General features: G+C 40.7%; 2 protein-coding genes across 3 annotated transcripts in view; both read right to left on the bottom strand.

Annotated features, from left to right (window-relative positions):
- The window catches only part of golga2 (golgin A2), a 178650-nt gene that overhangs the window by 6346 nt on the left and 150699 nt on the right, over positions 1–21605 (bottom strand). The window lies entirely within an intron of this gene.
- ass1 (argininosuccinate synthase 1) overlaps positions 611–21605 on the bottom strand; it is a 38072-nt gene continuing 17077 nt past the window's right edge. For both annotated transcript variants that reach the window (XM_062434344.1, XM_062434345.1), the window contains 6 exons: positions 16903–16987; positions 15108–15172; positions 10034–10165; positions 6451–6607; positions 1178–1243; positions 611–1017 (listed from right to left, as the gene is read on the bottom strand). In XM_062434344.1, coding sequence (XP_062290328.1) covers positions 969–1017; positions 1178–1243; positions 6451–6607; positions 10034–10165; positions 15108–15172; positions 16903–16987 — 554 coding nt within the window. In that variant the 3' untranslated portion in view covers positions 611–968. The remainder of the gene's footprint in view (positions 1018–1177; positions 1244–6450; positions 6608–10033; positions 10166–15107; positions 15173–16902; positions 16988–21605) is intronic.

Genomic DNA, 21605 nt, shown 5'->3' with positions numbered 1-21605 from the left:
GAGTGACATGCAAGATCAAATCTGATATCTGAGTTCTTGGCTCCTTTAAACAATACAAGTACTGATTATTAAACCTCTTTTTAAAGCTGATGCACTTCCTAATCACCATAGAATATTCCTTACTTTGTTGTATTTGTGATTAAGGAATTTACAATTTAAAATGTACTTTAATAAAGCCCTATGTTCTGTTAAAAAATCATTTTCTTGCTTGATGTTAGTTATGCATTATAGCCCATGAAATTCATCTTTATCCATCCAGGAACAATATCTGAGACCATTTTCTTTTAGGTTATAATAAATGACACAATATTCTGTCTTTGCTTCCCCCCCCTCTCTCCTCTCCTCCCCTCTGAGGCTGGAGACCCCATGCAGAGCGAGGAAATATACATATGTGGTGGCCAATTGCTTTTCCTTCCATCTGACTTGTGCCATTTGAGCTCCTCACTGCCCTGAATCCTTCACGGGGCACTGACTGTACGGCCCTGAGAGTTAAACAGGCAGGCATTAATAAATAGGCTGCCTGCCAAACACATGAACTATTAATCACTAACACATTGACATCTCTCTGTCTCTTCTGAGAGGAATTAAGAAAAAAGGCGAAGAAGCAAAATTCAGCTTTGATTTTTTATTTCTGAGACAAAAAAAAAACCTTTTTAGTATTTTTTTTACTGACCTATTGATACAAAGAATGAAGGAAAAAAAGGATAAAATACTACAAAATACATAGTTTTTAAATACACAATCTATGTTAAGATTATCTGTACACTGATGTAACATTTCATAGATTTAGCTTCCTTCACTCTTCACCAGTGAACAGAGCGTGTCAGTGTGTTAGGTTTCCTAATACTATCATAACTAGCTGCAGATGGTGAGACACAAAGTCTAAAAAACTACTAATGCTGAAAGAAGAAAGAAGAAAGAAAGAAAAAGGGAGGAGAGAGAGAGGAAGAGGGTTTCACAGTGACTGTTTACTGCTTGGTGCCGGAGAGACCCTGCAGACGGTGATGCTCCCTTAGCCTGTGGAGGAGAAGAGGAAGGAACATTAGATGGGAGTTTAAAATGTAGGTAAGATTGATATAATAAAAAATGCTAGGTAATATGTTGAATAATCTTAATCTCAGTTGAGGATTTCTAAAGCTGTTTGTTGTTATTATAAAAGGGTCAAAGGGTTGCTAACCTGACAGCGTTAATCCTGATGAACCCGGAGGCATCGCATGGGTCGTAGTCTCCTTGCACGTCCATGCTTGAGTAAAAAAAAAAAAAAAAAGGAAAGAAAGAAGCAAAGATGTCAACAGAGACCGACTCTTCAAACGTGCAGGAGGAACGGAGACATGAGGGATGAGAGTTACAGGATTGTTTCTGGTACACTTGAAATGTTTTGGTATCAGTGCAGTAAACACACGGGCCATGGAGTCTCATCAACTACTGGGATAACTGGATCATTGATAATCTGCTCTTTGAAAATAATGTTCCGATCGATATTTCCGTGAATGCTCTTCTTTAGCATTGTTTGTCCTGAATAACGGAGAATCAATATCAGAGAATGAGAGCGCACTAAGGATGCACATAAAACCATTTTAAAACAATCCCATTATATCAACTCTGAGCTAAATGGAGAGATTACAGTTTTTCACTTTATCCACTAAACTTTATCTCTAAAATGTTGTTTTTTTTTTTTAAAGTAGTAAATCTATAAGTTGTGCCATTGTGTGTTCTGTTGTTTAGGCTCCTCGTTGTATCGTCATCTCTTCTTAGTCTCACAAAGAGTGACCGTGTGCTGTGTAATTACAGCAGTTTCTACCTGCAGTGCTTAATACACTCCCTCAGCGAGTCCTCTCCTCCCTTCGACACCCCCGACTCTCAATGTACAGCTTGCACTCATTCTTCAAAAGCACTTAGCAAAAGAGGAAATTGTCAACAAATGATAGGATAAACACTATAAAAAGAAAGAGCGACAACTAAATCATCAACTCTCAATATAAGCCTCCCTACCCGGCACCTGAGGACCATTATGAGTGAGTGGCTTCAAAGAATATGGCACTCTGTGTGTGTGTGTGTAAGCATGTGATATTTTGTGTATTCTTCTAAGAAACCCTGCCGTCTAATTGAGAGCAGAGCCGGCGGACGGCGAGGAGGGTGACATTTCTGTCTGAGATGGGTGCGGTGACAGGCTGTATTACCACTGTGTTAATGACGCCGTTTACTGTTGCCCGTGGAGAGCCAACAGGATGTCAGTGGGGGGTTTCATGCCTAATCTGGTCTGTGTGTGTGTGTGTGTGTGTGTGATTGTGGCAGGTCGTCATGTAGTGGCAAATGAGTGTGTGTGCAAGACTGCTGCTTCCAGGTGTATCACTGTCAGGTATATTATGTGTATGCATATACTGGAATAGTAGAAGTTAGAAGTTATCAGTCAGAAATAACAAAACTAAAATAACAGTAAATTATCCCAATTATTCCATTGATACTAAGAATTTATAAAAATATATTCATTCTTAAAAACTGTATATATTTCGTGGCAATACGACTAAAGCCAGATTTATAAAGGTGCAAGTATATTTATTATATTAGCAATATGCCTCCAACCTCTACAGTATTTATCTACTTCAGAAAAGATCCTTCTGCTGCCTTTTCAAAAAAAACTCAACATAATGACAATTTTTCAGATCAATATAAGGGTCAATGACGTATAAGGATTTACAACAACTCAATGTTAGAATAATAAAAACAAGCATATCTAATGCAGTAGTTCAAACATTCAGAATGTTGTGTACCTGAAAATTCATATTATACATGTGAAAGTGATTTTAGTGGGTTTTTCTAGATTAATTGGCACTGGCCTTAAAAAAAGTCATGTGGTGCGACCATGATTCATCTTGAAATAAATTAATTTACTTAACACGCTTCACATCTCTTTTTTTATTACAAGTTTTCAGTAATATAAAGTGTTTGGAAACAAAGTATTTGCATTTTTTTTTTTTTTTGTAAATGATGATCTTTTATTTATATAAGATATTTCAAGATGAATCATGGTCGCACCACATGACTTTTTTTAAGGCCAGTGCCAATTAATCTTGAAAAACCCACTAAAATCACTTTCACATTTATAATATGAATTTTCAGGTACACAACATTCTGAATGTTTGAACTACTGCATTAGATATGCTTGTTTTTATTATTCTAACATTGAGTTGTTGTAAATCCTTATACGTCATTGACCCATAAACCAAATATGCATTTTTTTTTATCTTTAAGTATATGTATATTCCAAATTCCATTCCTAAACCTTTCAGAGAATATTTCCAAGTCAAAACTTCACCCTCCTCAGTATCGTACTACCTTTGGTCAATTTTCCTTAAAATACAAAAGGTACAATACTCTGGAATGATCAATTCAATAGTTTCATACAGTTCTCATCTTTTAACACATATAAGAGCAACACACACACACACACACACACACACACACACACACACACACACACACACACACACACATTTCTACACTTGTTTTATTTTAAATTTTTAATATTATTATAATTTTGATTTATTTTTATGGAAATTTTCTTTTTTTCTTTTTCTATTTCATAGCTATTTGTTTTTAATTAAACTCTTAATGTTAATACAGGCAGAGGCCCTGTAGAAGCCCTTTTGGGTTTCTTGCCGCTACCTTGCACCTTTCTTTTGTTGCCATTTCTTTGTCTTTTTCCTTTGATCTTATTATTGTGCAAAATAAAAAAAACTTCAAACTTCAAACTACATCAAGGTTCTGTGCTTAGTTCATTATTCACATAAAAAACACAGATTTATAATATCTACTTTTATGCAGACAATGCAATCTTGTGTGCACATGGCTCCGGGTTAATTCAAGTGTAATATATCTATTGTTCTTATTTATGAAAAAAAAAAAAATACAACATTTCCAGTTAGAGTTTCTGTTCAACATTTGCTGATATTGAACAAGTCATTCTAGTTAAAGAGCAATTCTCAACATGCTCGATGACATTTGAGACAGACTTGTGAAGGTTTTTTGTTTGGGACGTTTGTAATGAGCCCCTTTATGAGGAACCTCTGCGCCCATCTGTCAGTGGCCCCCGAGGACTTTGTGATGCTGCAACACGACACATCTGTCACACTGATGTGTCGTCTCAGCTAAGAAATACGTCTCAACCATAGACTGTATATAAAATGGACGTAACATCCGTGACGTCACCCATTGGTTTGTGGACTGCTGCTTGGAAGCGGATAGTTTCAGATCTGAGCAGCGCCATCTTTAAAATGTCAGGTGCATGCTGGGAAAAATAAAAACAGGGATTCTACTTATATGGGCATCAGGAGGAGCAAGAGGCGCCCTCCTGAACCTGTGAACCAATCAACCTGTCAATCACCACGTAGCCACGCCCTAATGCATACCCTGCTTTATCGTCACATATAAAATCAGGGAGGCCAAAATGTCCCAAATGAACATCATACTGCATTGAAGAAGGCTTTAAACTAGCGATTGAGACCATAAACACATTTTGAAAACGTTTACTGAGGTTAGAAATCAAGTGAGAAGTTGGTGAATTCTCCATTGACTTGTATAGAGACGGAAGTCCTTTTGACACCAAAACGGTCGCCCCCTGGTGGCCTTTTGATAGAATGCAGTTTTAAGTTACTTCCGCGTTGGCCTCATTTCAGAGGACCAGAACTCCCCGCCTGGTCTCAACGAGGTACTGACATCGTGAAATGGGAACACCGGCCTTCATCAGTGGGAGTTTCTTCACAACTGACCACGATATGACTTTGTCAGCTTACACCGAAATTCATCTTGCATCCTTATAAAGCTCCATTTAAGAGGTTGACACAGATTAAACATACAGTTAGATGAGCTCAGTTAGAAGCAACAGGACAGACCGATGTATAAAGTAATTCTTCAGCCTGTTGCATTTAAATTGAGGGACTCCAAATCATCCATTAGAGGGCAGAAGTTGGTATTCTCTGTTTAAAACATGTGAGGAGTCAGAGTGGATTACTGTTAGCGAGTCTGAGCATGCTCTTGTTGTGATCTACTTGAAAGGAGTGAGCCACAGGCTGGCCAATAATCTGAGATAAACTAAATAAATAACGACTCATCGATCTTTCACTCAGAGTAACTCAGCAGCTGGTTAACAAATGTTTTACTGAAAGCACAAAATCTGAGAGAAGATAACAAGCTAAAAGAATTGAGAGTAGTCACAGTCAGAGTACAGTATAATCTCTTTCTCTCACACACACAGGAAAAAATATCCACTCAGCCTATCGATTTTTTTCCCCTGGCTTTTCGCTTGCCAAACCAGTCCAAGGAACTGAATGGATGACTGTGTGAGGCCTGTTTCCTTGCATCGCTCTCTCTGACCTGCTTAACTAGCATGACAACACTGGTGCTTTCCTCTTAAAAGCCCACTGAAATCACCTCTCTCCTCTGGCTGAAAACGCCATTAGCTCTCTGACTCTAGGGTACAACCGGAGTGTGTGTGACTGAAGTGGAGATGGAGAGGCATATGGAGGGGTTTTACTTTGGTCAGTGCTGAGCCTGCCCAGAGGGCATCAGGGGTCAGTCTCCTGAACAAACCCACTGTTACCACAGCTAAGAGGCCATGGGGTGCAGTTGGGGGAGGGGGGGTATCGGGGGGGGACTGCCCTGCAGGAACTGAGCTTGACACTTCTCTGATGTCTTTGTGAGGCAGGGTCGGTTTAATATGTTGATGTGGAGGTCATAAGAGATCTTGGGCGAGCTGACCTATCAACATGCTGACTGGTGAACATGTGGAATAGCTGCACTGTGCCCAGAGCAGCCAAACACAGCTGTCAAGTAAGAACAAGTACACAATTTTGGCGCTTTTCCACTACACAGTTTCAGCACGACTCGGTACGGTTCCAGGAACCTTTTCCATTACAAAATAGTACCTACTCAATGTGGGCGGGGTCGTCATAGCACGGTTCTGCGAAACTGCCGTGACTTCGTTTTATACGCGACACAAACACATAAACAATGGAGGACATGGAGGCAGTGGTGTACTTGCTGCTGTATGAGGCTTTCTGTCTCACACAAAGCAAGAAAATTGAGCCGTATGGCTGTAACTATGGTAACGCTGCTGCCGGTATTTAAAAATGCCGGGTTTGATTCTTGTGTGGGACGGCTCATGACTCTTCCAGCGACAACTCTTCCGACCAATCAGTGGCCGGCAGTCTGGTGACGTCACATTTTAGTATTGGCTTGGCTCGCTTGGAACCTCACCAGAGCAGATACTAAAAAAGTACCAGGTACCAGGTACTATCCCTAGTGGAAACACAAAAAGAACCGAGGCGAGGCGAGTCGTGCTGGAACTGTGTAGTGGAAAAGCGCCATTTGATGCAGTGACACATGCCTACTTTTGTATTTTACACACAAAAAAACACACACACACACACTTTTATTCTGGTCTCTGCTTACCTGACCAACTCCTCATTGTACAGGGACTTGGGTGATTCTCGTCCCAGGATGTAGACCTGACCCTTGAAGACAGACAGGTGTACTTTGCCCTCGATATTCTCCTGGGACTTGGCTATGCAGTGTCGCACAAACTCACACTCTGGACTGTACCAGAAACCTGAAGTGAGAAAGAAAGAGAAACAGGAAAAAGATATTATTTGTAACAGAAAGTACGGGGCTGCAAAGGTTTGTTTAAAGTTCCATTTCATAGAAAAATTGCCCCAAAAATGACAAAAATGGAGTAGAAGATGCGCTTTTTGTAGTTTGATTTGTGAATGTACTCGACCAAAATCAGGTGTTATATTCAGACAGGAAGTCCACCTTTCTGTATGCTCACATCATAGTGTTATTTCTCATTCTTTAGTCATCTGATCCTTCTTACAGCTCATACTGATCTCTGTTAAAGCTCATATTTACCTTGCTGTTATTTCTGGAGCATCAATCGACACATCAGCTGTTCACATCACCTGTTCAAGTCTAACCAATAGCACGGTGACACACCTTCATTGTCAGCCTATCATATTGCAGCTGTCTATTTAAATGTTCTCCCTCTCTGCTCAGGTGCTCTCTTGATGCTGTTCCTCCCCATCACCACCCAGTCTTCAGATTCCTCAAAGCAACACTTCAACTTCATCAGCCCGATCAGTTTCAGCTTTAAGATGACTTGTTGTGATTTGGCCCGAGATGATTGATCGAAGTCATCAGCACCACCACCAGTGTCTGGACTCCATGGGAGGATCTATCATGCTGATGCTCAGGACTGAAGTCTGCAGAGTCCAAGCGCCAAAGACTATGATAATACCTAATCATTAATATCATCTGCATAATAAACATATTTTACTTTATCTCTGGTCTCTCCTGATTGAACTGAATTTGGTTTTCTAATTGATGGCAAATCAGTTATTGTTGACTAAATGGCCAATTGGAACAGTGCATTAGTTTTGTTGCTATACTATGTAAATACAGTATATTTACATTTATTATCATGAAGTTTATGCTGCTATAGGCTTAGACTGCCGGGGGACTCCTACCTCCATGATGCACTGAGCTCCTCTCTCCTCCCTCTCTCTCTCTCTCTATCCATCTATATCCATTAACATTCATGTACTATTAATGCATCAATAAGCTAAACTTCTTCCCCGGAGTTGTCTGTGCTTTCTCATCTCACAGGTAATCTGGGCCTGTAGACGTCCGGATGACAGATTCCAGTCCCGGACCTTCTAGCTTCAATGTTGATTTTCTATGTGCTTCTCCCTCTCTCTCCTATCCTTCCTCTCTCCTCTCCTTCCTCTCTCTCCTATCCTTCCTCTCTCTCCTATTCTTCCTCTCTCCTATCCTTCCTCTCTCTCTCTCCTTCCTCTCTCTCCTCTCCTTCCTCTCTCCTACCCTACCTCTCTCTCCTATTCTTCCTCTCTCCTATCCTTCCTCTCTCCTCTCCTTCCTCTCTCTCCTGTCCTTCCTCTCTCTCTCTCTCTCCTCTCTATCTCCTCTCCTTCCTCTCTCTCCTCTCCTTCCTCTCTCTCCTCTCTCTCCTCTCCTTCCTCTCTCTCCTCTCTGTCCTTCCTCTCTCTCTCCTCTCCTTCCTCTCTCTCCTCTCTACCCCAACCGGTCGAGGCAGATGTTCTCCCACTGTGAGCCTGCTTCTGGTTCTGAGGTTTCTTCCTGTTAAAAGGGAGTTTTTTCTTGCCATTATCGCTAAGAGTTTGGTTTAGAACCTGCTCTATGTGTAAAGTGCCTTGAGATAACTTTGTTGTGATTTGGCGCTTTATAAATAAAGATTGATTGATTCATTGAGGTTATTATTTGGACAGGGACAAAAAACAATATTGAGCAAGTGAGGAAAAAGAGGCTCATTCTCTGTAAGTCCATCATCTGCAGCAGGATCTATAGAAATCTTTGGGATTCACACATTTCTTCCTTTTCACAATTAAACTTATCTTAAACTAATTTTATATGTTTTGGTCTCATTTCTGCTCCAGGTGAAGCTCGTGCACCCCCGTTCCTCGTCTCCCATTATGCCGACCTGGCCCGTCAGTGTCTGGGACAGATGGACGCGGGTCGTGTCTGTATATGTTCAGAGGTCAGGCACGCCCCACTCAGCAGGGGTCCTCCTCTCATCAGCGGCTGACCTCCACCTCATCGTCTGGCCATGTTCAAAGACAAAAATCCTTCCCTGCTTTCATCACCTCTGAATTGGCATCACACACCGGCCCCGGTCTCCTCTAGAGTCAACACCATTTTATTCTTTATTTTCATGTTAGTTCTGTCTCAATATGTTGGTTTCTTTTGGGCTAGATCAATTATTATTTCCATTATTGGTTCATCAACTGATTATATGTGATGGTTTATTTAATGTCAACAATGATGACAAATACCTTTCATATGTAACCAGATCCAAAAGTGATGATTTGAAATTGCGTATTTTGATGTAAAATCTACAATGATCTGAAAATGGGAAAAAACTGACCAACAATTTTTTTGCATTTTACATAACTGACATAATGACATAATGACATCATTCCCAAGCTCTCAAAATTTACATTAATGAATTTTCTTTGAACCAACTATGCAAATTAATCTAATACAGATGTAGCTGTTGCTTCATTTCCACTTCTCAACATCAAACACTTGCTGCATTGATGCTGCACTAACATCTAATTGCGTCACTGCTTCTCATTAAAAAAAGGGAAAAAAAAATTCTTGGTAAATTTTGAAGTATTAATGCAAAACATATGCAGGACAGGTGGACTGTTAACATGAGCCGTGCTGGCAGCCGGCTGCTATCAGTCTGCAGAGTTATTAATGATTTAAACCCACAATGGGTTTAATCTCTGCCCTGCTTCTAAAGGTAACACCTTTATCTGTGTGTGTGTGTGTGTGTGTGTGTGTGTGTGTGTGTGTTTGCTTCCTGTCTCTGGAGGGTATAACTGAAGTGGCCTAGTAGTCAGTCTCTAATGGCACTGATCCTATTATGTGGATGAAGGTGCAGGGGACTGGAGACCGAGCAGAAGGGAGGATTAAGTCACCTGAGCCAAGAAAAGCTTGCACACACGCAAACGTCCTGAAACACACACACATACAGAAACGTACGTATGCATGAAGCGTGTTCACGTCTGTCTCTTAGAAACTGCAGATGGATATTAACCCGACAGACGACTACCAGCTATGACATAACAACATAAAACATAATGTAAAACTCAGCATGTGACAGCTGAGATAATACAGCCAATAATCCTTCTCTGAGTAGCCTAACCTGCCCTGAATATTGCAATATATGGCCTCACTGAAACATATGTTTGACTAAGCAACACATCAAAATATAATAATACAGAACAGAAGTATTGTATTCTGTTCCTCCTCACTGTCCATTTATAAAACTCGTCTTAAAACCCATTTTTATTCCTCGGCTTTCAACCCTGCATGAGACTCTGCTCCTGTTTTAGTGTCTTATGGTTTGTTTTTAGTTGTTTTATTGTTTTTAATTAGTTTTAAAACAATAAACAATTAGTTGAGTTGAGTATCATATTGTAACTGAGTGATTTACCGTTGTAGATGAGCTCAGAGAACTTCAGACTCAGCCCCTGTTTGATCATCCGGACCTCTTTGTCCATGGTGAACGTCTCGATGTCTAAATGGGCCGTCCGCAAGATGGTTCCTCCGGGGGTTTCATATATTCCTGATAAACACGAGAAAGAAAAAAACAACAAAATGAATTAATATTTACTCAGAATATGTTCTAGTTGACAATCTGTAATTTAAGCAAGAAAGACAAGTTATTATGATCAGATGTATGAGGGTCAATGACGTATAAGGATTTACAACAACTCAATGTTAGAATAATAAAAACAAGCATATCTAATGCAGTAGTTCAAACATTCAGAATGTTGTGTACCTGAAGATTCATATTATAAATGTGAAAGTGATTTTAGTGGGTTTTTCAAGATTAATTGGCACTGGCCTTAAAAAAAGTCATGTGGTGCAACCATGATTCATCTTGAAATATCTTATATAAATAAAAGATCATCATTTACAAAAAAAAAAAAAAAAATGCAAATACTTTGTTTCCAAACACTTTATATTACTGAAAACTTGGGAAAACTTAAAAAAAGATGTGAAGCGTGTTAAGTAAATTAATTTATTTCAAGATGAATCATGGTCGCACCACATGACTTTTTTTAAGGCCAGTGCCAATTAATCTTGAAAAACCCACTAAAATCACTTTCACATTTATAATATGAATTTTCAGGTACACAACATTCTGAATGTTTGAACTACTGCATTAGATATGCTTGTTTTTATTATTCTAAAATTGAGTTGTTGTAAATCCTTATACGTCATTGACCCTTATGCATCTCTACCAGCCTGTATAATGTTGTCTATCTCAAATATTGAACACAATATTTAACCCTTTTTATGATTTCATATTGTCTACGACCTTAGTTTATCAAACTTTACAGATAATGGGATAGTATGAATAATTTTCCTTCAATATTTAATGTTCCCACACCCAATGGTACAGTCATCATCATCATCATCATCATCATCATCATGGACGGCCATTCATAGGAACATAAACTACAAACCCTGCTCATCTGAACTAACTACAAGCAAACAGCTCTATTAGCCGTCAGCCATCTGACAGACAGGCCTTCACAGACCAGCTTGTCCTGGGTAAATGACAGGGTAGGAGGCCCCTGCCAGCCCGGAGCCTGGACCGGGCCTCTGTGTACCCTGCAATTTACCCCCTCTGGACTGGGAGGGGGGGGGGGGGTAAGGAGAGGAAAAGATGGAGGTAGATGACAGGAGAAATGAAGCTGTCACTCAGATGTCAGCTAAAACAAAAGGGAGGGAAAAGGAAATGCTACGAGACAGATCTGACAACAGAAATAGGAGCTTTATCAGCAGCATTTATGTTTGTCAGAGCTGAAACTATGTCTGCTATTTTTCCATCCAATACATGATTTCTATTGTCATCTGTGAATTTGAATGATGCATGATAACTATGCTGCAGAGCTGCCAAACACAAACCTCTCCACAGCCGACACTCGCTTGCCAACTTTCACCATTTTTTGTGGCGTTCCCCCGACTCCAAAAACTCTGTTCTGAGATTTAACAGATGAACGTTATTTAATCTCTTCCAATCTGTAAAAAAACCCCAAATACTGAATCTGAAAATGGAGAAGCACTTACCTTGTGCTGGCGGCCAAAAACAGAGCTTAGCGATGCTGCTAATTGTCTAAAGCCTCAAAAGGTTTGCCACCTGAGCTAGAACGGCTTGTGGCTTTCTTTCTGATCCAGGGCCACAGAGGGCACGTAGGGACAGTTCTGCTGGCTCTATCAGATAAATAAGTTAAAACTGCCCTCCAACACAACTTGGCTTAAGTGCTCTAAAAGAGAGCTAGCTTAACAGAGAGGAGAAAACAATGAAGGGCTATCTGGATAAGCTCTAACAGTGGCTGTTTAGTTAAGCTTAAAGAGACAACACCCCCAGTGGTTTCTGAGGTTTTAATCTTTTATACGGTAGCTGCAGGTATGCTAACCGTGCTGCACGCCTGCAGGGGTTTCAGCACAGGAATTAATTCTTCATGAGCTGATCCCCTTTGACCCTGTGGGTGAACTGTTAGTCCAGCATAAACAGGCATGTAAATAAATACAGAGAAAAGGGTCAATGACGTATAAGGATTTACAACAACTCAATGTTAGAATAATAAAAACAAGCATATCTAATGCAGTAGTTCAAACATTCAGAATGTTGTGTACCTGAACATTCATATTATAAATGTGAAAGTGATTTTAGTGGGTTTATCAAGATTAATTGGCACTGGCCTTAAAAAAAGTCATGTGGTGCGACCATGATTCATCTTGAAATATCTTATATAAATAAAAGATCATCATTTACAAAAAAAAAAAAAAAAAAAAATGCAAATACTTTGTTTCCAAACACTTTATTTTACTGAAAACTTGTAAAAAAAGATGTGAAGCGTGTTAAGTAAATTAATTTATTTCAAGATGAATCATGGTCGCACCACATGACTTTTTTTAAGCCCAGTGCCAATTAATCTTTAAAAACCCACTAAAATCACTTTCACATTTATAATATGAATCTTCAGGTACACAACATTCTGAATGTTTGAACTACTGGATTAGATATGCTTGTTTTTATTATTCTAACATTGAGTTGTTGTAAATCCTTATACGTCATTGACTCAAACACCTAAAGATGGATAGAAAATCACACTGAGTATATTTTAACATTTAGGGCCTGTTACAAAAATATGTTTTAAATATTTTTGGGGCTTTTGACAACTGATGTTTTTATTCTGACGGCAGCAGGGACCGGACACTTTATCGGCCACTTCATCCTCAAAGAAGATACCGCTATTCCCGACTGCTTTTGATAGGAGTACCTCAGCTAACACCATCAAGCGGTGCACGGGTCAGAGGTCTGACAGCGCTGTGACAGGTGGGAAATGTTAGTCTGGCGCACAAGATGTTGAATGTTTTGCAGCACAGTGACAACATTCTTGACAAACCATTTCAATCCCCTCCGCCTCCCCTGACCCCACACAAATAAATATGACCTAACCGAAATAGGTATGACATGTCCCCATTCAGTCCCTCCCTTCGTCCATTGTGCTAACAACGACTGCCATTCTAGAGGAGACGACCATGTACGCTCGATGGTAGTTATACAACCACTCGGACACCTTGTGCTCCACCTCTTCCTTATTGCTTCAGCGGAGGGAAAAGCTTTGATCTTTTGTTCAACCGAGGGGAGAGAAAAATGGGCTTCTCATTTTCCAATTTCTACCTGCCAAGTTGCTCCACAGCAACGGTCTGTTGGCCAGTCAATTTGCCAATCATTGCACGTAGTGTAGCGGGGGGGGGGAAGAGGAGTGTGTGTGTGTGTGTGTGTGTGTGTGTGTGTGTACTCAAGATACAAGACCAGGACAGCTCACTGACCTCGTGTCTTTGCTGTGGTAACACATGTAGAAAGACACAAAGGAGCGTTGGAAGATGCTGCTGCTACCGAAGAGAAAGAGACAGAAACCTCTGCAGCCTGCTCGTGCACATAGATGATGCATGTGTGTGTGTATCCAATGAAGCGTGTGCGCTGTTATCTTGTTCCCAGTGTGTGTGTGTGAGTGTGTGTGTGTGTGTGTGTGTGTGTGTGTGTGTGTGTGTGTGTGTGTGTGTGTGTGTGTGTGTGTGTGTGTGTGTGTGTGTGTGTGAGTGTGTACTCAAGATACAAGACCAGGACAGCTCACTGACCTTCTATCTTTGCAACAGTACATCAAACAATAAAAATCAGGTAACATTTAGTGCAAAGATAAAGAAATAAATATGAATGTGACTATAAAGTGCATCAGTACAATAAATAAACAAGAACGTGATGCATAGTTAGTGTGAGACAGAGTATGCCACTCTGAATAGGAGCGTTTTCAGGCGGGATTTAAAGGTGGAAACAGAGTCAGAAGATGCTGCTGAGACAGAAACCTCTGCAGACTGCTCGTGCACATAGATGATGCATGTGTGTGTGTGTCCAATGAAGCGTGTGTGCTGTTATCTTGTTCAGTGTGTGTGTGTGTGTGTGTGTGTGTGTGTGTGTGTGTGTGTGTGTGTGTGTGTGTGTGTGTGTGTGTGTGTGTATGTTTTCTGTGAGAGGAAGTAACTTCAGTGTCTATGATTCCAGGTGAACCATTTCCTTCCATTTCCTTTGAGGAGAACGTGTTTGCCGAAGGAAGGAAGGAAAGATGGAGGGAAGGAAGGAAGGAAGGAAAGATGGAAGGAAAGATGGAAGTATGGAAGGAAGGAAGGGAGGAAGGAAGGAAGGAAAGACAGATGGAAGGAATGAAGGAAGGAAAGAAAGATGGAAGGGAGGAAGGAAGGAAAGATGGAAGGGAGGAAGAAGGAAGGAAAGGAGGGAGGAAGGAAGGAAGAAAAGAAGGTGTGTGTGGGTGTGGGGGGGGGGGTATGTATGTGTTTACTATGATTGGGTTTTATTTTTATTTCTCAAATTCCATGTTTTTTATTTTCATTTTTTTCTGTTAAATGTTTGTTTTATATAAAACACATTGAGTTGCCACTGTGTATGAAATGCTCTATATAAATAAAACTTGCCTAATAAACAATAAAACTGTATAATCAGTAACTTCAGTATCAAGCATCATCTCTGTGTGTGTGTGTGTGTGTGTGTGTGTGTGTGTGTGTGTGTGTGTGTGTGTGTGTGTGTGTGTGTGTGTGTGTGTGTGTGTGTGTATGTGTGTATGTTTTCAGTGTCTATGATTCCAGGTGAACCAGAGGAAAACGTTTCCTTTGAGGAGAACGTGTTTTCCGTCCAGCCCACTTTCACGGAGGCAGAATAGCGAGCGTGACACTTAAAGCACTCATGTAAAATAACTGCAAATTGCATGAAAGCCCTCGATACTGAAAGGAAAAGCTTCTGAATGGATGAAAAGTTAAAATATCGAGACGTGTTTCAGAGTAAGTGCAAATACGTCCATCTCACTGCATTCACAGCGTAGATCAGTGATTGTGAGCGAGGAAGCCTGTCACACTAATTTGACACATATTTGAAGAGATGTCATAACCAAGACAGATGATTATGAATCCTTTACCTCTGGACTTCATGCCGATGAAACGATTCTCCACGATGTCGATGCGGCCCACTCCATGCTTTCCTCTAAGAGAATGACAGAGAGAGCCAGACACCTTTCACATATGTATATATATATATATATATATATATATATATAGTTGTACATTAATTTCTCTTTATTTCTACTTTCCTAATCCAAAAAGTTTCATATTTAATTTGGTTCAAATCTAAACTCCTATCTCCAGGTTTCAGTCAGGAAAGATGGAAGGATGGAATGATAGATGGAAGGATGGAAGGAAAGATGGAAGGAAAGATGGAAGGATGGAAGGAAGGAAAGATGGAAGGATGGAAGGATGGAAGGGAGGAAGAAAGAAGGAAAGGAGGGAGGAAGAAGGAAGGAAGGAAAGATGGAAGGAAGGAAAGATGGAAGGATGGAAGGAAAGATGGAAGGATGGAAGGATGGAAGGATGGAAGGAATGATGGAAGGGAGGAAGGATGGAAGGGAGGAAGAAAGAAGGAAAGGAGGGAGGAAGAAGGAAGGAAGGAAAGATGGAAGGAAGGAAAGATGGAAGGATGGAAGGAAAGATGGAAGGGAGGAAGGATGGAAGGGAGGAAGGAAGGAAGGAAAGAAGGATGGAAGGAAGGGAGGAATGAAGGAAGGAAAGATGGAAGGAAGGGAGGAAGGAAGGAAGAGAAGACAGATGGAAGGAAGGAAGGAAGGAAGGAAAGAAGGATGGAAGGAAGGGAGGAAGGAAGGAATGAAAGATGGAAGGAAAGAGAGATGGAAGGAATGAAAGAAAGATGGAAGGGAGGAAGGAAGGAAAGATGGAAGGGAGGAAGAAGGAAGGAAAGGAGGGGGGAAGGAAGGAAGAAAGAAGAGAGCACATTACTCCAGTTCTTTACACTGGCTCCCAGTCAGCTATAGAATAGATGTTAAAGTTCTGCTACTGGTCTACAAATCACTGAATGGTTTAGGTCCAGAATACATGAATGACATGTTAGTAGAATATAAACCCAGTAGAGCTCTGAGATCTACTGACTCAGGTCAGATAGTGGAGCCCAGAGTTCAGACTAAACATGGTGAAGCAGCTTTTACACAACTGGAACAAACTACCAGCAGAACTGAAATCAGGTTAACCCTCCTGGTGTCCTCGAGTCAAGGAAAGAAGGGAGGAAGAAGGAAGGATGGAAGGGAGGAAGAAGGAAGGATGGAAGGAAGGATGGAAGGAAGGGAGGGAGGAAGAAGGAAAGGAGGGAGGAAGAAGGAATGAAGGAAAGATGGAAGGAAGGAAGGAAGGAAGGAAGGAAGGAAGGAAGGAAGGAAGGAAGGAAGGAAGGAAGGAAGGAAGGAAGGAAGGAAGGAAGGAAGGAAGGAAGGAAGGAAGGAAAGAAGGAAGATGGAAGGAAGGAAGGGAGGTGTGTGTGTGTTTACTATGATTGGGTTTTATTTTTATTTCTCAAATTCCATTTCTATTAAATGTTTGTTTTATATAAAGCACATTGAGTTGCCACTGTGTATGAAATGCGCTATATAAATAAAACTGCCTTGCCTATGAACACACACACACACACACACACACACACACACACACACACACACACACACACACACACACACACACACACACACACACACACACACACACACACACACACACACACACACACACACACACACACACACACACACACTATTCCAGAGGTGTTAAACTTAACCACTGCTCCACCTCTGGGAACACTTACACACTCATCTTATTAACAGACTGCAACATGTCTTTGTAGATATTAGGATAAAACCTCAGAAAAACGCTTACCCGACTTCATTGAGGTATGAGAAGATATCCAGCGCTGTGTCCTTACTGCTGCTCTCCTTGATATTGATCACTCTGACAGGAACTCCTGCAGGGAAACAAACAGCATTAAAAACATTACCGGACCCTCTAATTATTTGATTGATTTGACTTAAAAATGTACTCAAATCCTCTGGTAATAAATGTCAAATAATGTAAAGCTTTCTTTGTAGTATTATAATAAAGTTATATTTTGAGGAAAATCATTTCCTGAATGGACTGAAAGTAAATATGTACATGGGTCAATGACGTATAAGGATTTACAACAACTCAATGTTAGAATAATAAAAACAAGCATATCTAATGCAGTAGTTCAAACATTCAGAATGTTGTGTACCTGAAAATTCATATTATAAATGTGAAAGTGATTTTAGTGGGTTTTTCAAGATTAATTGGCACTGGCCTTAAAAAAAGTCATGTGGTGCGACCATGATTCATCTTGAAATAAATTAATTTACTTAACACGCTTCACATCTTTTTTTTACAAGTTTTCAGTAATATAAAGTGTTTGGAAACAAAGTATTTGCATTTTTTTTTTAAATGTTTGTAAATGATGATCTTTTATTTATATAAGATATTTCAAGATGAATCATGGTCGCACCACATGACTTTTTTTAAGGCCAGTGCCAATTAATCTTGAAAAACCCACTAAAATCACTTTCACATTGTAATATGAATTTTCAGGTACACAACATTCTGAATGTTTGAACTACTGCATTAGATATGCTTGTTTTTATTATTCTAACATTCAGTTGTTGTAAATCCTTATACTGATTTCTTTGGTATGATATATGGAATGACAACTAGCTGTTAAATGTGACCCTTTATGATAATGCACATTCACACAAACCTACCACAATGAAATATAGTATAGTATATATCTTACATAGCCGTCACTAACATGCTTTATTATTAAAGTCGGGCATATTTTGCTTTATTGGTACCTTAATAAAATAATACCTTGAGAGAATATAATATATATACTCTATAATATACCACAGATATCAGTGCATCTGTGCTTATTATGCAATAAAAAGGCAGCGAAAATAAAAGTATACAATACACTAACGCAGGGGTGTCAAACATGCGGCCCGCGGGCCAGAACCGGCCCGCCGAGGGGTCCGATCCGGCCCACTGTCCTTCCTTCCTTCTTTCCATCTTTCCTTCCTCCTTCCTTCCTTCCATCTTTCCTTCCCTCCTTCCATCTTTCCTTCCTCCTTCCTTCCTTCCATCTTTCCTTCCTTCCCTCCTTCCATCTTTCCTTCCTTCCATCTTTCCTTCCTTCCATCTTTCCTTCCCTCCTTCCATCTTTCCTTCCTTCCTTCCTTCCAGAACTGGCCCGCTGAGGAGTCCAATCCGGCCCACTGTCCTTCCTGTGTTCTTTTCCTTCCTTCCTTCCTTCTTTCCTTCCATCTGTCCGTCCTTCCTTTCTTTCCTTTTTGTCTTCCTCTCTTCTTTTCCTTCCTTCCTTCCGTCCCTCCTTCCATCTGTCCTTCCTCCCTTTCTTCCTTCCATCTTCCCTTCCTCTCTTCTTTTCCTTCCTTCCTTCCTTCTGTATGTGGCTCTTAAATGAAAATGAGTGTGACACCTCTGCACTAACGGAAAAAGCTGGTGAAAGTAACATTGATACACACATGCTCGTGTTATGAGAATAAACAGAAGTATTATCTCTCATTGAGTTATCTTTTATGTTTTTGCTTCTATAGTTTTTGATTTCCTTTGTTGATGCCAAAAAAAAAAGAGGAGTGAACACAAAAGATGTTTTTGTATTCTAACAGCAGAGCAACTGCAGGAAAATGTGCCTCAATGCAAAAGTAATGACATGCAATTCAGGCATGAATGCAACACACAGTCTGATATTACCTGCCAGACTGGTCTTTGCTCTTTGAGAAAAGGCAAGAACACAAAGTGATTTTCACAGGAGATTCAAAGTGAAGCAAATCGGCTTCATAACCCACAAAGAAACAATGAGTAAAGAAAACTAACCCTAACCCCGAGCTAAAGAGTTGATAAAAATCTGCTGACAAGTGCTCATTATCTCAGTCAGTGAAATCAATAGTCATCAGCTAAAAAAGTGAAAAGCATCACAAAAAGGTTGTGGTGAGAATGGATAATAAATTCAAAGGCCCTGCTCGTTTGAAAGCTGTGAAATCGTGGGCAGGCCTTTACCTAATGCAATTACACACGCAGCTTTGTTAGCCGGACTCTCTTTAGCACTGAGAGGGTTTTTTTTTTTTTTTTGTGCCACTGAGAGTTTGTGTGTTCATGCGCATGTGCATGAGACAAAACCACTTGCGGATTCATCACCAATCTTCACGACGTCCCTAAGACTAAGAGACACACACTCACACACACATGCACACTCACACACTCACACACTCACACACTCACACACTCACACACTCACACACTCACACACACACACACACACACACACACACACACACACACACTCTCACACACTCTCACACACACACACACTCACACACTCACACTCTCACACACACTCACACACTCACACACTCACACACACACACACACACACAGAGCTTTCCTTTAAAAAAAAAAAGACACCCACGCTCACTTTACACACTTCCTCTATTTATGTCACTTAAACCAAGTGCACATCAATCACTGTCTCGGGTCTCTGCTTATTCATCGGCTTCAATGAGCAACACGGGCCAAAGGTGGAGGCAAGGAAACAAACAGAAACATGGGTGAAAAGGAGTGTGTGTGTGTGTGTGTGTGTGTGTGCGTGCGTCCGTGTGTTTAGAAGAAGAGAATATCACAGTTTGAGGAGGAAATGAGAGAAAACATTGCTGATATTAATTCTCTCCATCCGTGCAGCGTTCAGCACGACTCACACAGCGTACTCAGAGCTGCCAGTCAAACTGCTTTGAAGAGAAGAGCAGCACTTCTCGTCGCCTTCTCAGCCGGCTTTTTTTTTACAAAGCCCCTGATAGGAGTGACACGTGAAGGACTTGACAAATTTTTTCAGACAAGGGCTTTGTGTTGACGGGCCATTCTCATATCGCGGGAATCTCAGTGGCTCCCATGGAAGAAGAGAAAGTACCTCAAAGTGCAGGAGAGGGCAGTATGGACGGTGCATTATTAAAACTGCGCCCCTCCCAGATACCTAATAATTAGATTAAACTTCAAATAAATTAAGTGAGTGTCTGAACGTGGGAGTGTAGGGGCCGGCCTCTTCGTCCCCGTGCTCTCTTTTTCTCACTCTCTCCATCATGCGGGTTCTATCATTCACTGAGGGGTCTTTTTCTCCCCGTGATCCTTTTCTTCAGTTTTTCGCTGCCTAACAGTGCAGACAATGGGAGCGCAGACACAGTTGTAGGAAAAATTACTGCTTTACATTTTTCCTCTCTGTCTCTTTTTCCTCTGCACTTCTTTGGCATGAAAGGAGGGAGGGGATGATTTCTTTTTCTTTAAAAAAAAGTGTTTGACGGGGGAAAAGGTTCCTGTCGTTAAATATTCTTTTTTAATCAGTGAGAAAACTTTGGTGAGAAAAGGCAGGGATGAAAAGGTGGGAGGGGGAATGAAATGAAACATTCTTGTGCTGATCTTGTGCTCAGAGGGAGGAGTAGGCTCGGGCCTTTGTGTGGACAACTAAAACAGCTTTTGTCATAGGGTGCTCAATAAAGGCACAGAGAATATGTGTGAAAACGGAGCGCAGGCCGGGCAAAGAACCCGCCAAACCAGACTAGGCTTTACTACTGCATAAGCACATCTCATCCCCATCTGAACTTGTTTTATAGTTAAACATTTGCTTTAGGAAACTTGGTAAAGTGAGATCCCAACGCTGTTTAGACTCAGATATGTGCTGATTACTGAACAGCATTATAATCTGATTTTTTTTTAAGCAGCTTGATTGCAAATATTCCCACAAACCTTCTAAAATTCCCTTAAATCACTTTTATAGCTCATAAAGCTGTCTGTCAGGATTCAGTGATAAGAGAAGCTAGTGTCTCCCAGCCCATTGATGTTAGCGCTCTTCAGCCTCTTCTAGTGACATCTGTGCCATTTGCCCCAGGCTTGGATGGTTCTTGCCGTTTTCTCTTTGCACAAACATGTGACACTTTCCACTATTCTGCCCGGCCTCGTGGCTATATACCTAACGAGCATCTCTCCAGCCCCCTCAGGGCTCTGTGTATTAGCTGGACTTAATGCTTCCGGCCTGTGTGTGCGCCCCGGGGGCCCAACATGGCAGCTTTGGACCAAGTAATGCAGTGAGGGGTTAAGGATAAGTCTGGGTGGTCAGGAATGGTGATAAAGTGCAGCTGGGTCAGCGTGTGAGCTGCAGCCCTGCGGCATAACTACCAACGTTAAGTAACATGAAGAGTAGTGGACACTGAGTAAGCCTGGACATCAAACCATAGGATGCATTGTAGAGGTTTACATCTGACATTCAATAAAGACCATACAGGCTAACTGACATTTAATTTCCAGAGTGTGTGTGAGTGCAAAATATTCAACTAAATATATTAATAAAAGTTTTGACATCAAACTCAAACTTAACACATTTCAATAGAAAAATGCAAAATCAATTTCACTAATATGGCAGATAAAGCTTTGGGGTACACTGGAGTTCACACTATACATCATTTTAAGATACATTTAGCATTTCCAAAATAGGGAAATAATATTAAAATTTC

The sequence above is a fragment of the Scomber scombrus genome, chromosome 15 (genome assembly GCF_963691925.1).
Source record: "Scomber scombrus chromosome 15, fScoSco1.1, whole genome shotgun sequence".
Taxonomy (NCBI): Eukaryota; Metazoa; Chordata; class Actinopteri; order Scombriformes; family Scombridae; genus Scomber; species Scomber scombrus.
Note: the sequence above shows the minus strand (reverse complement) of the source record. Positions and strands in the feature narration are given on the sequence as shown.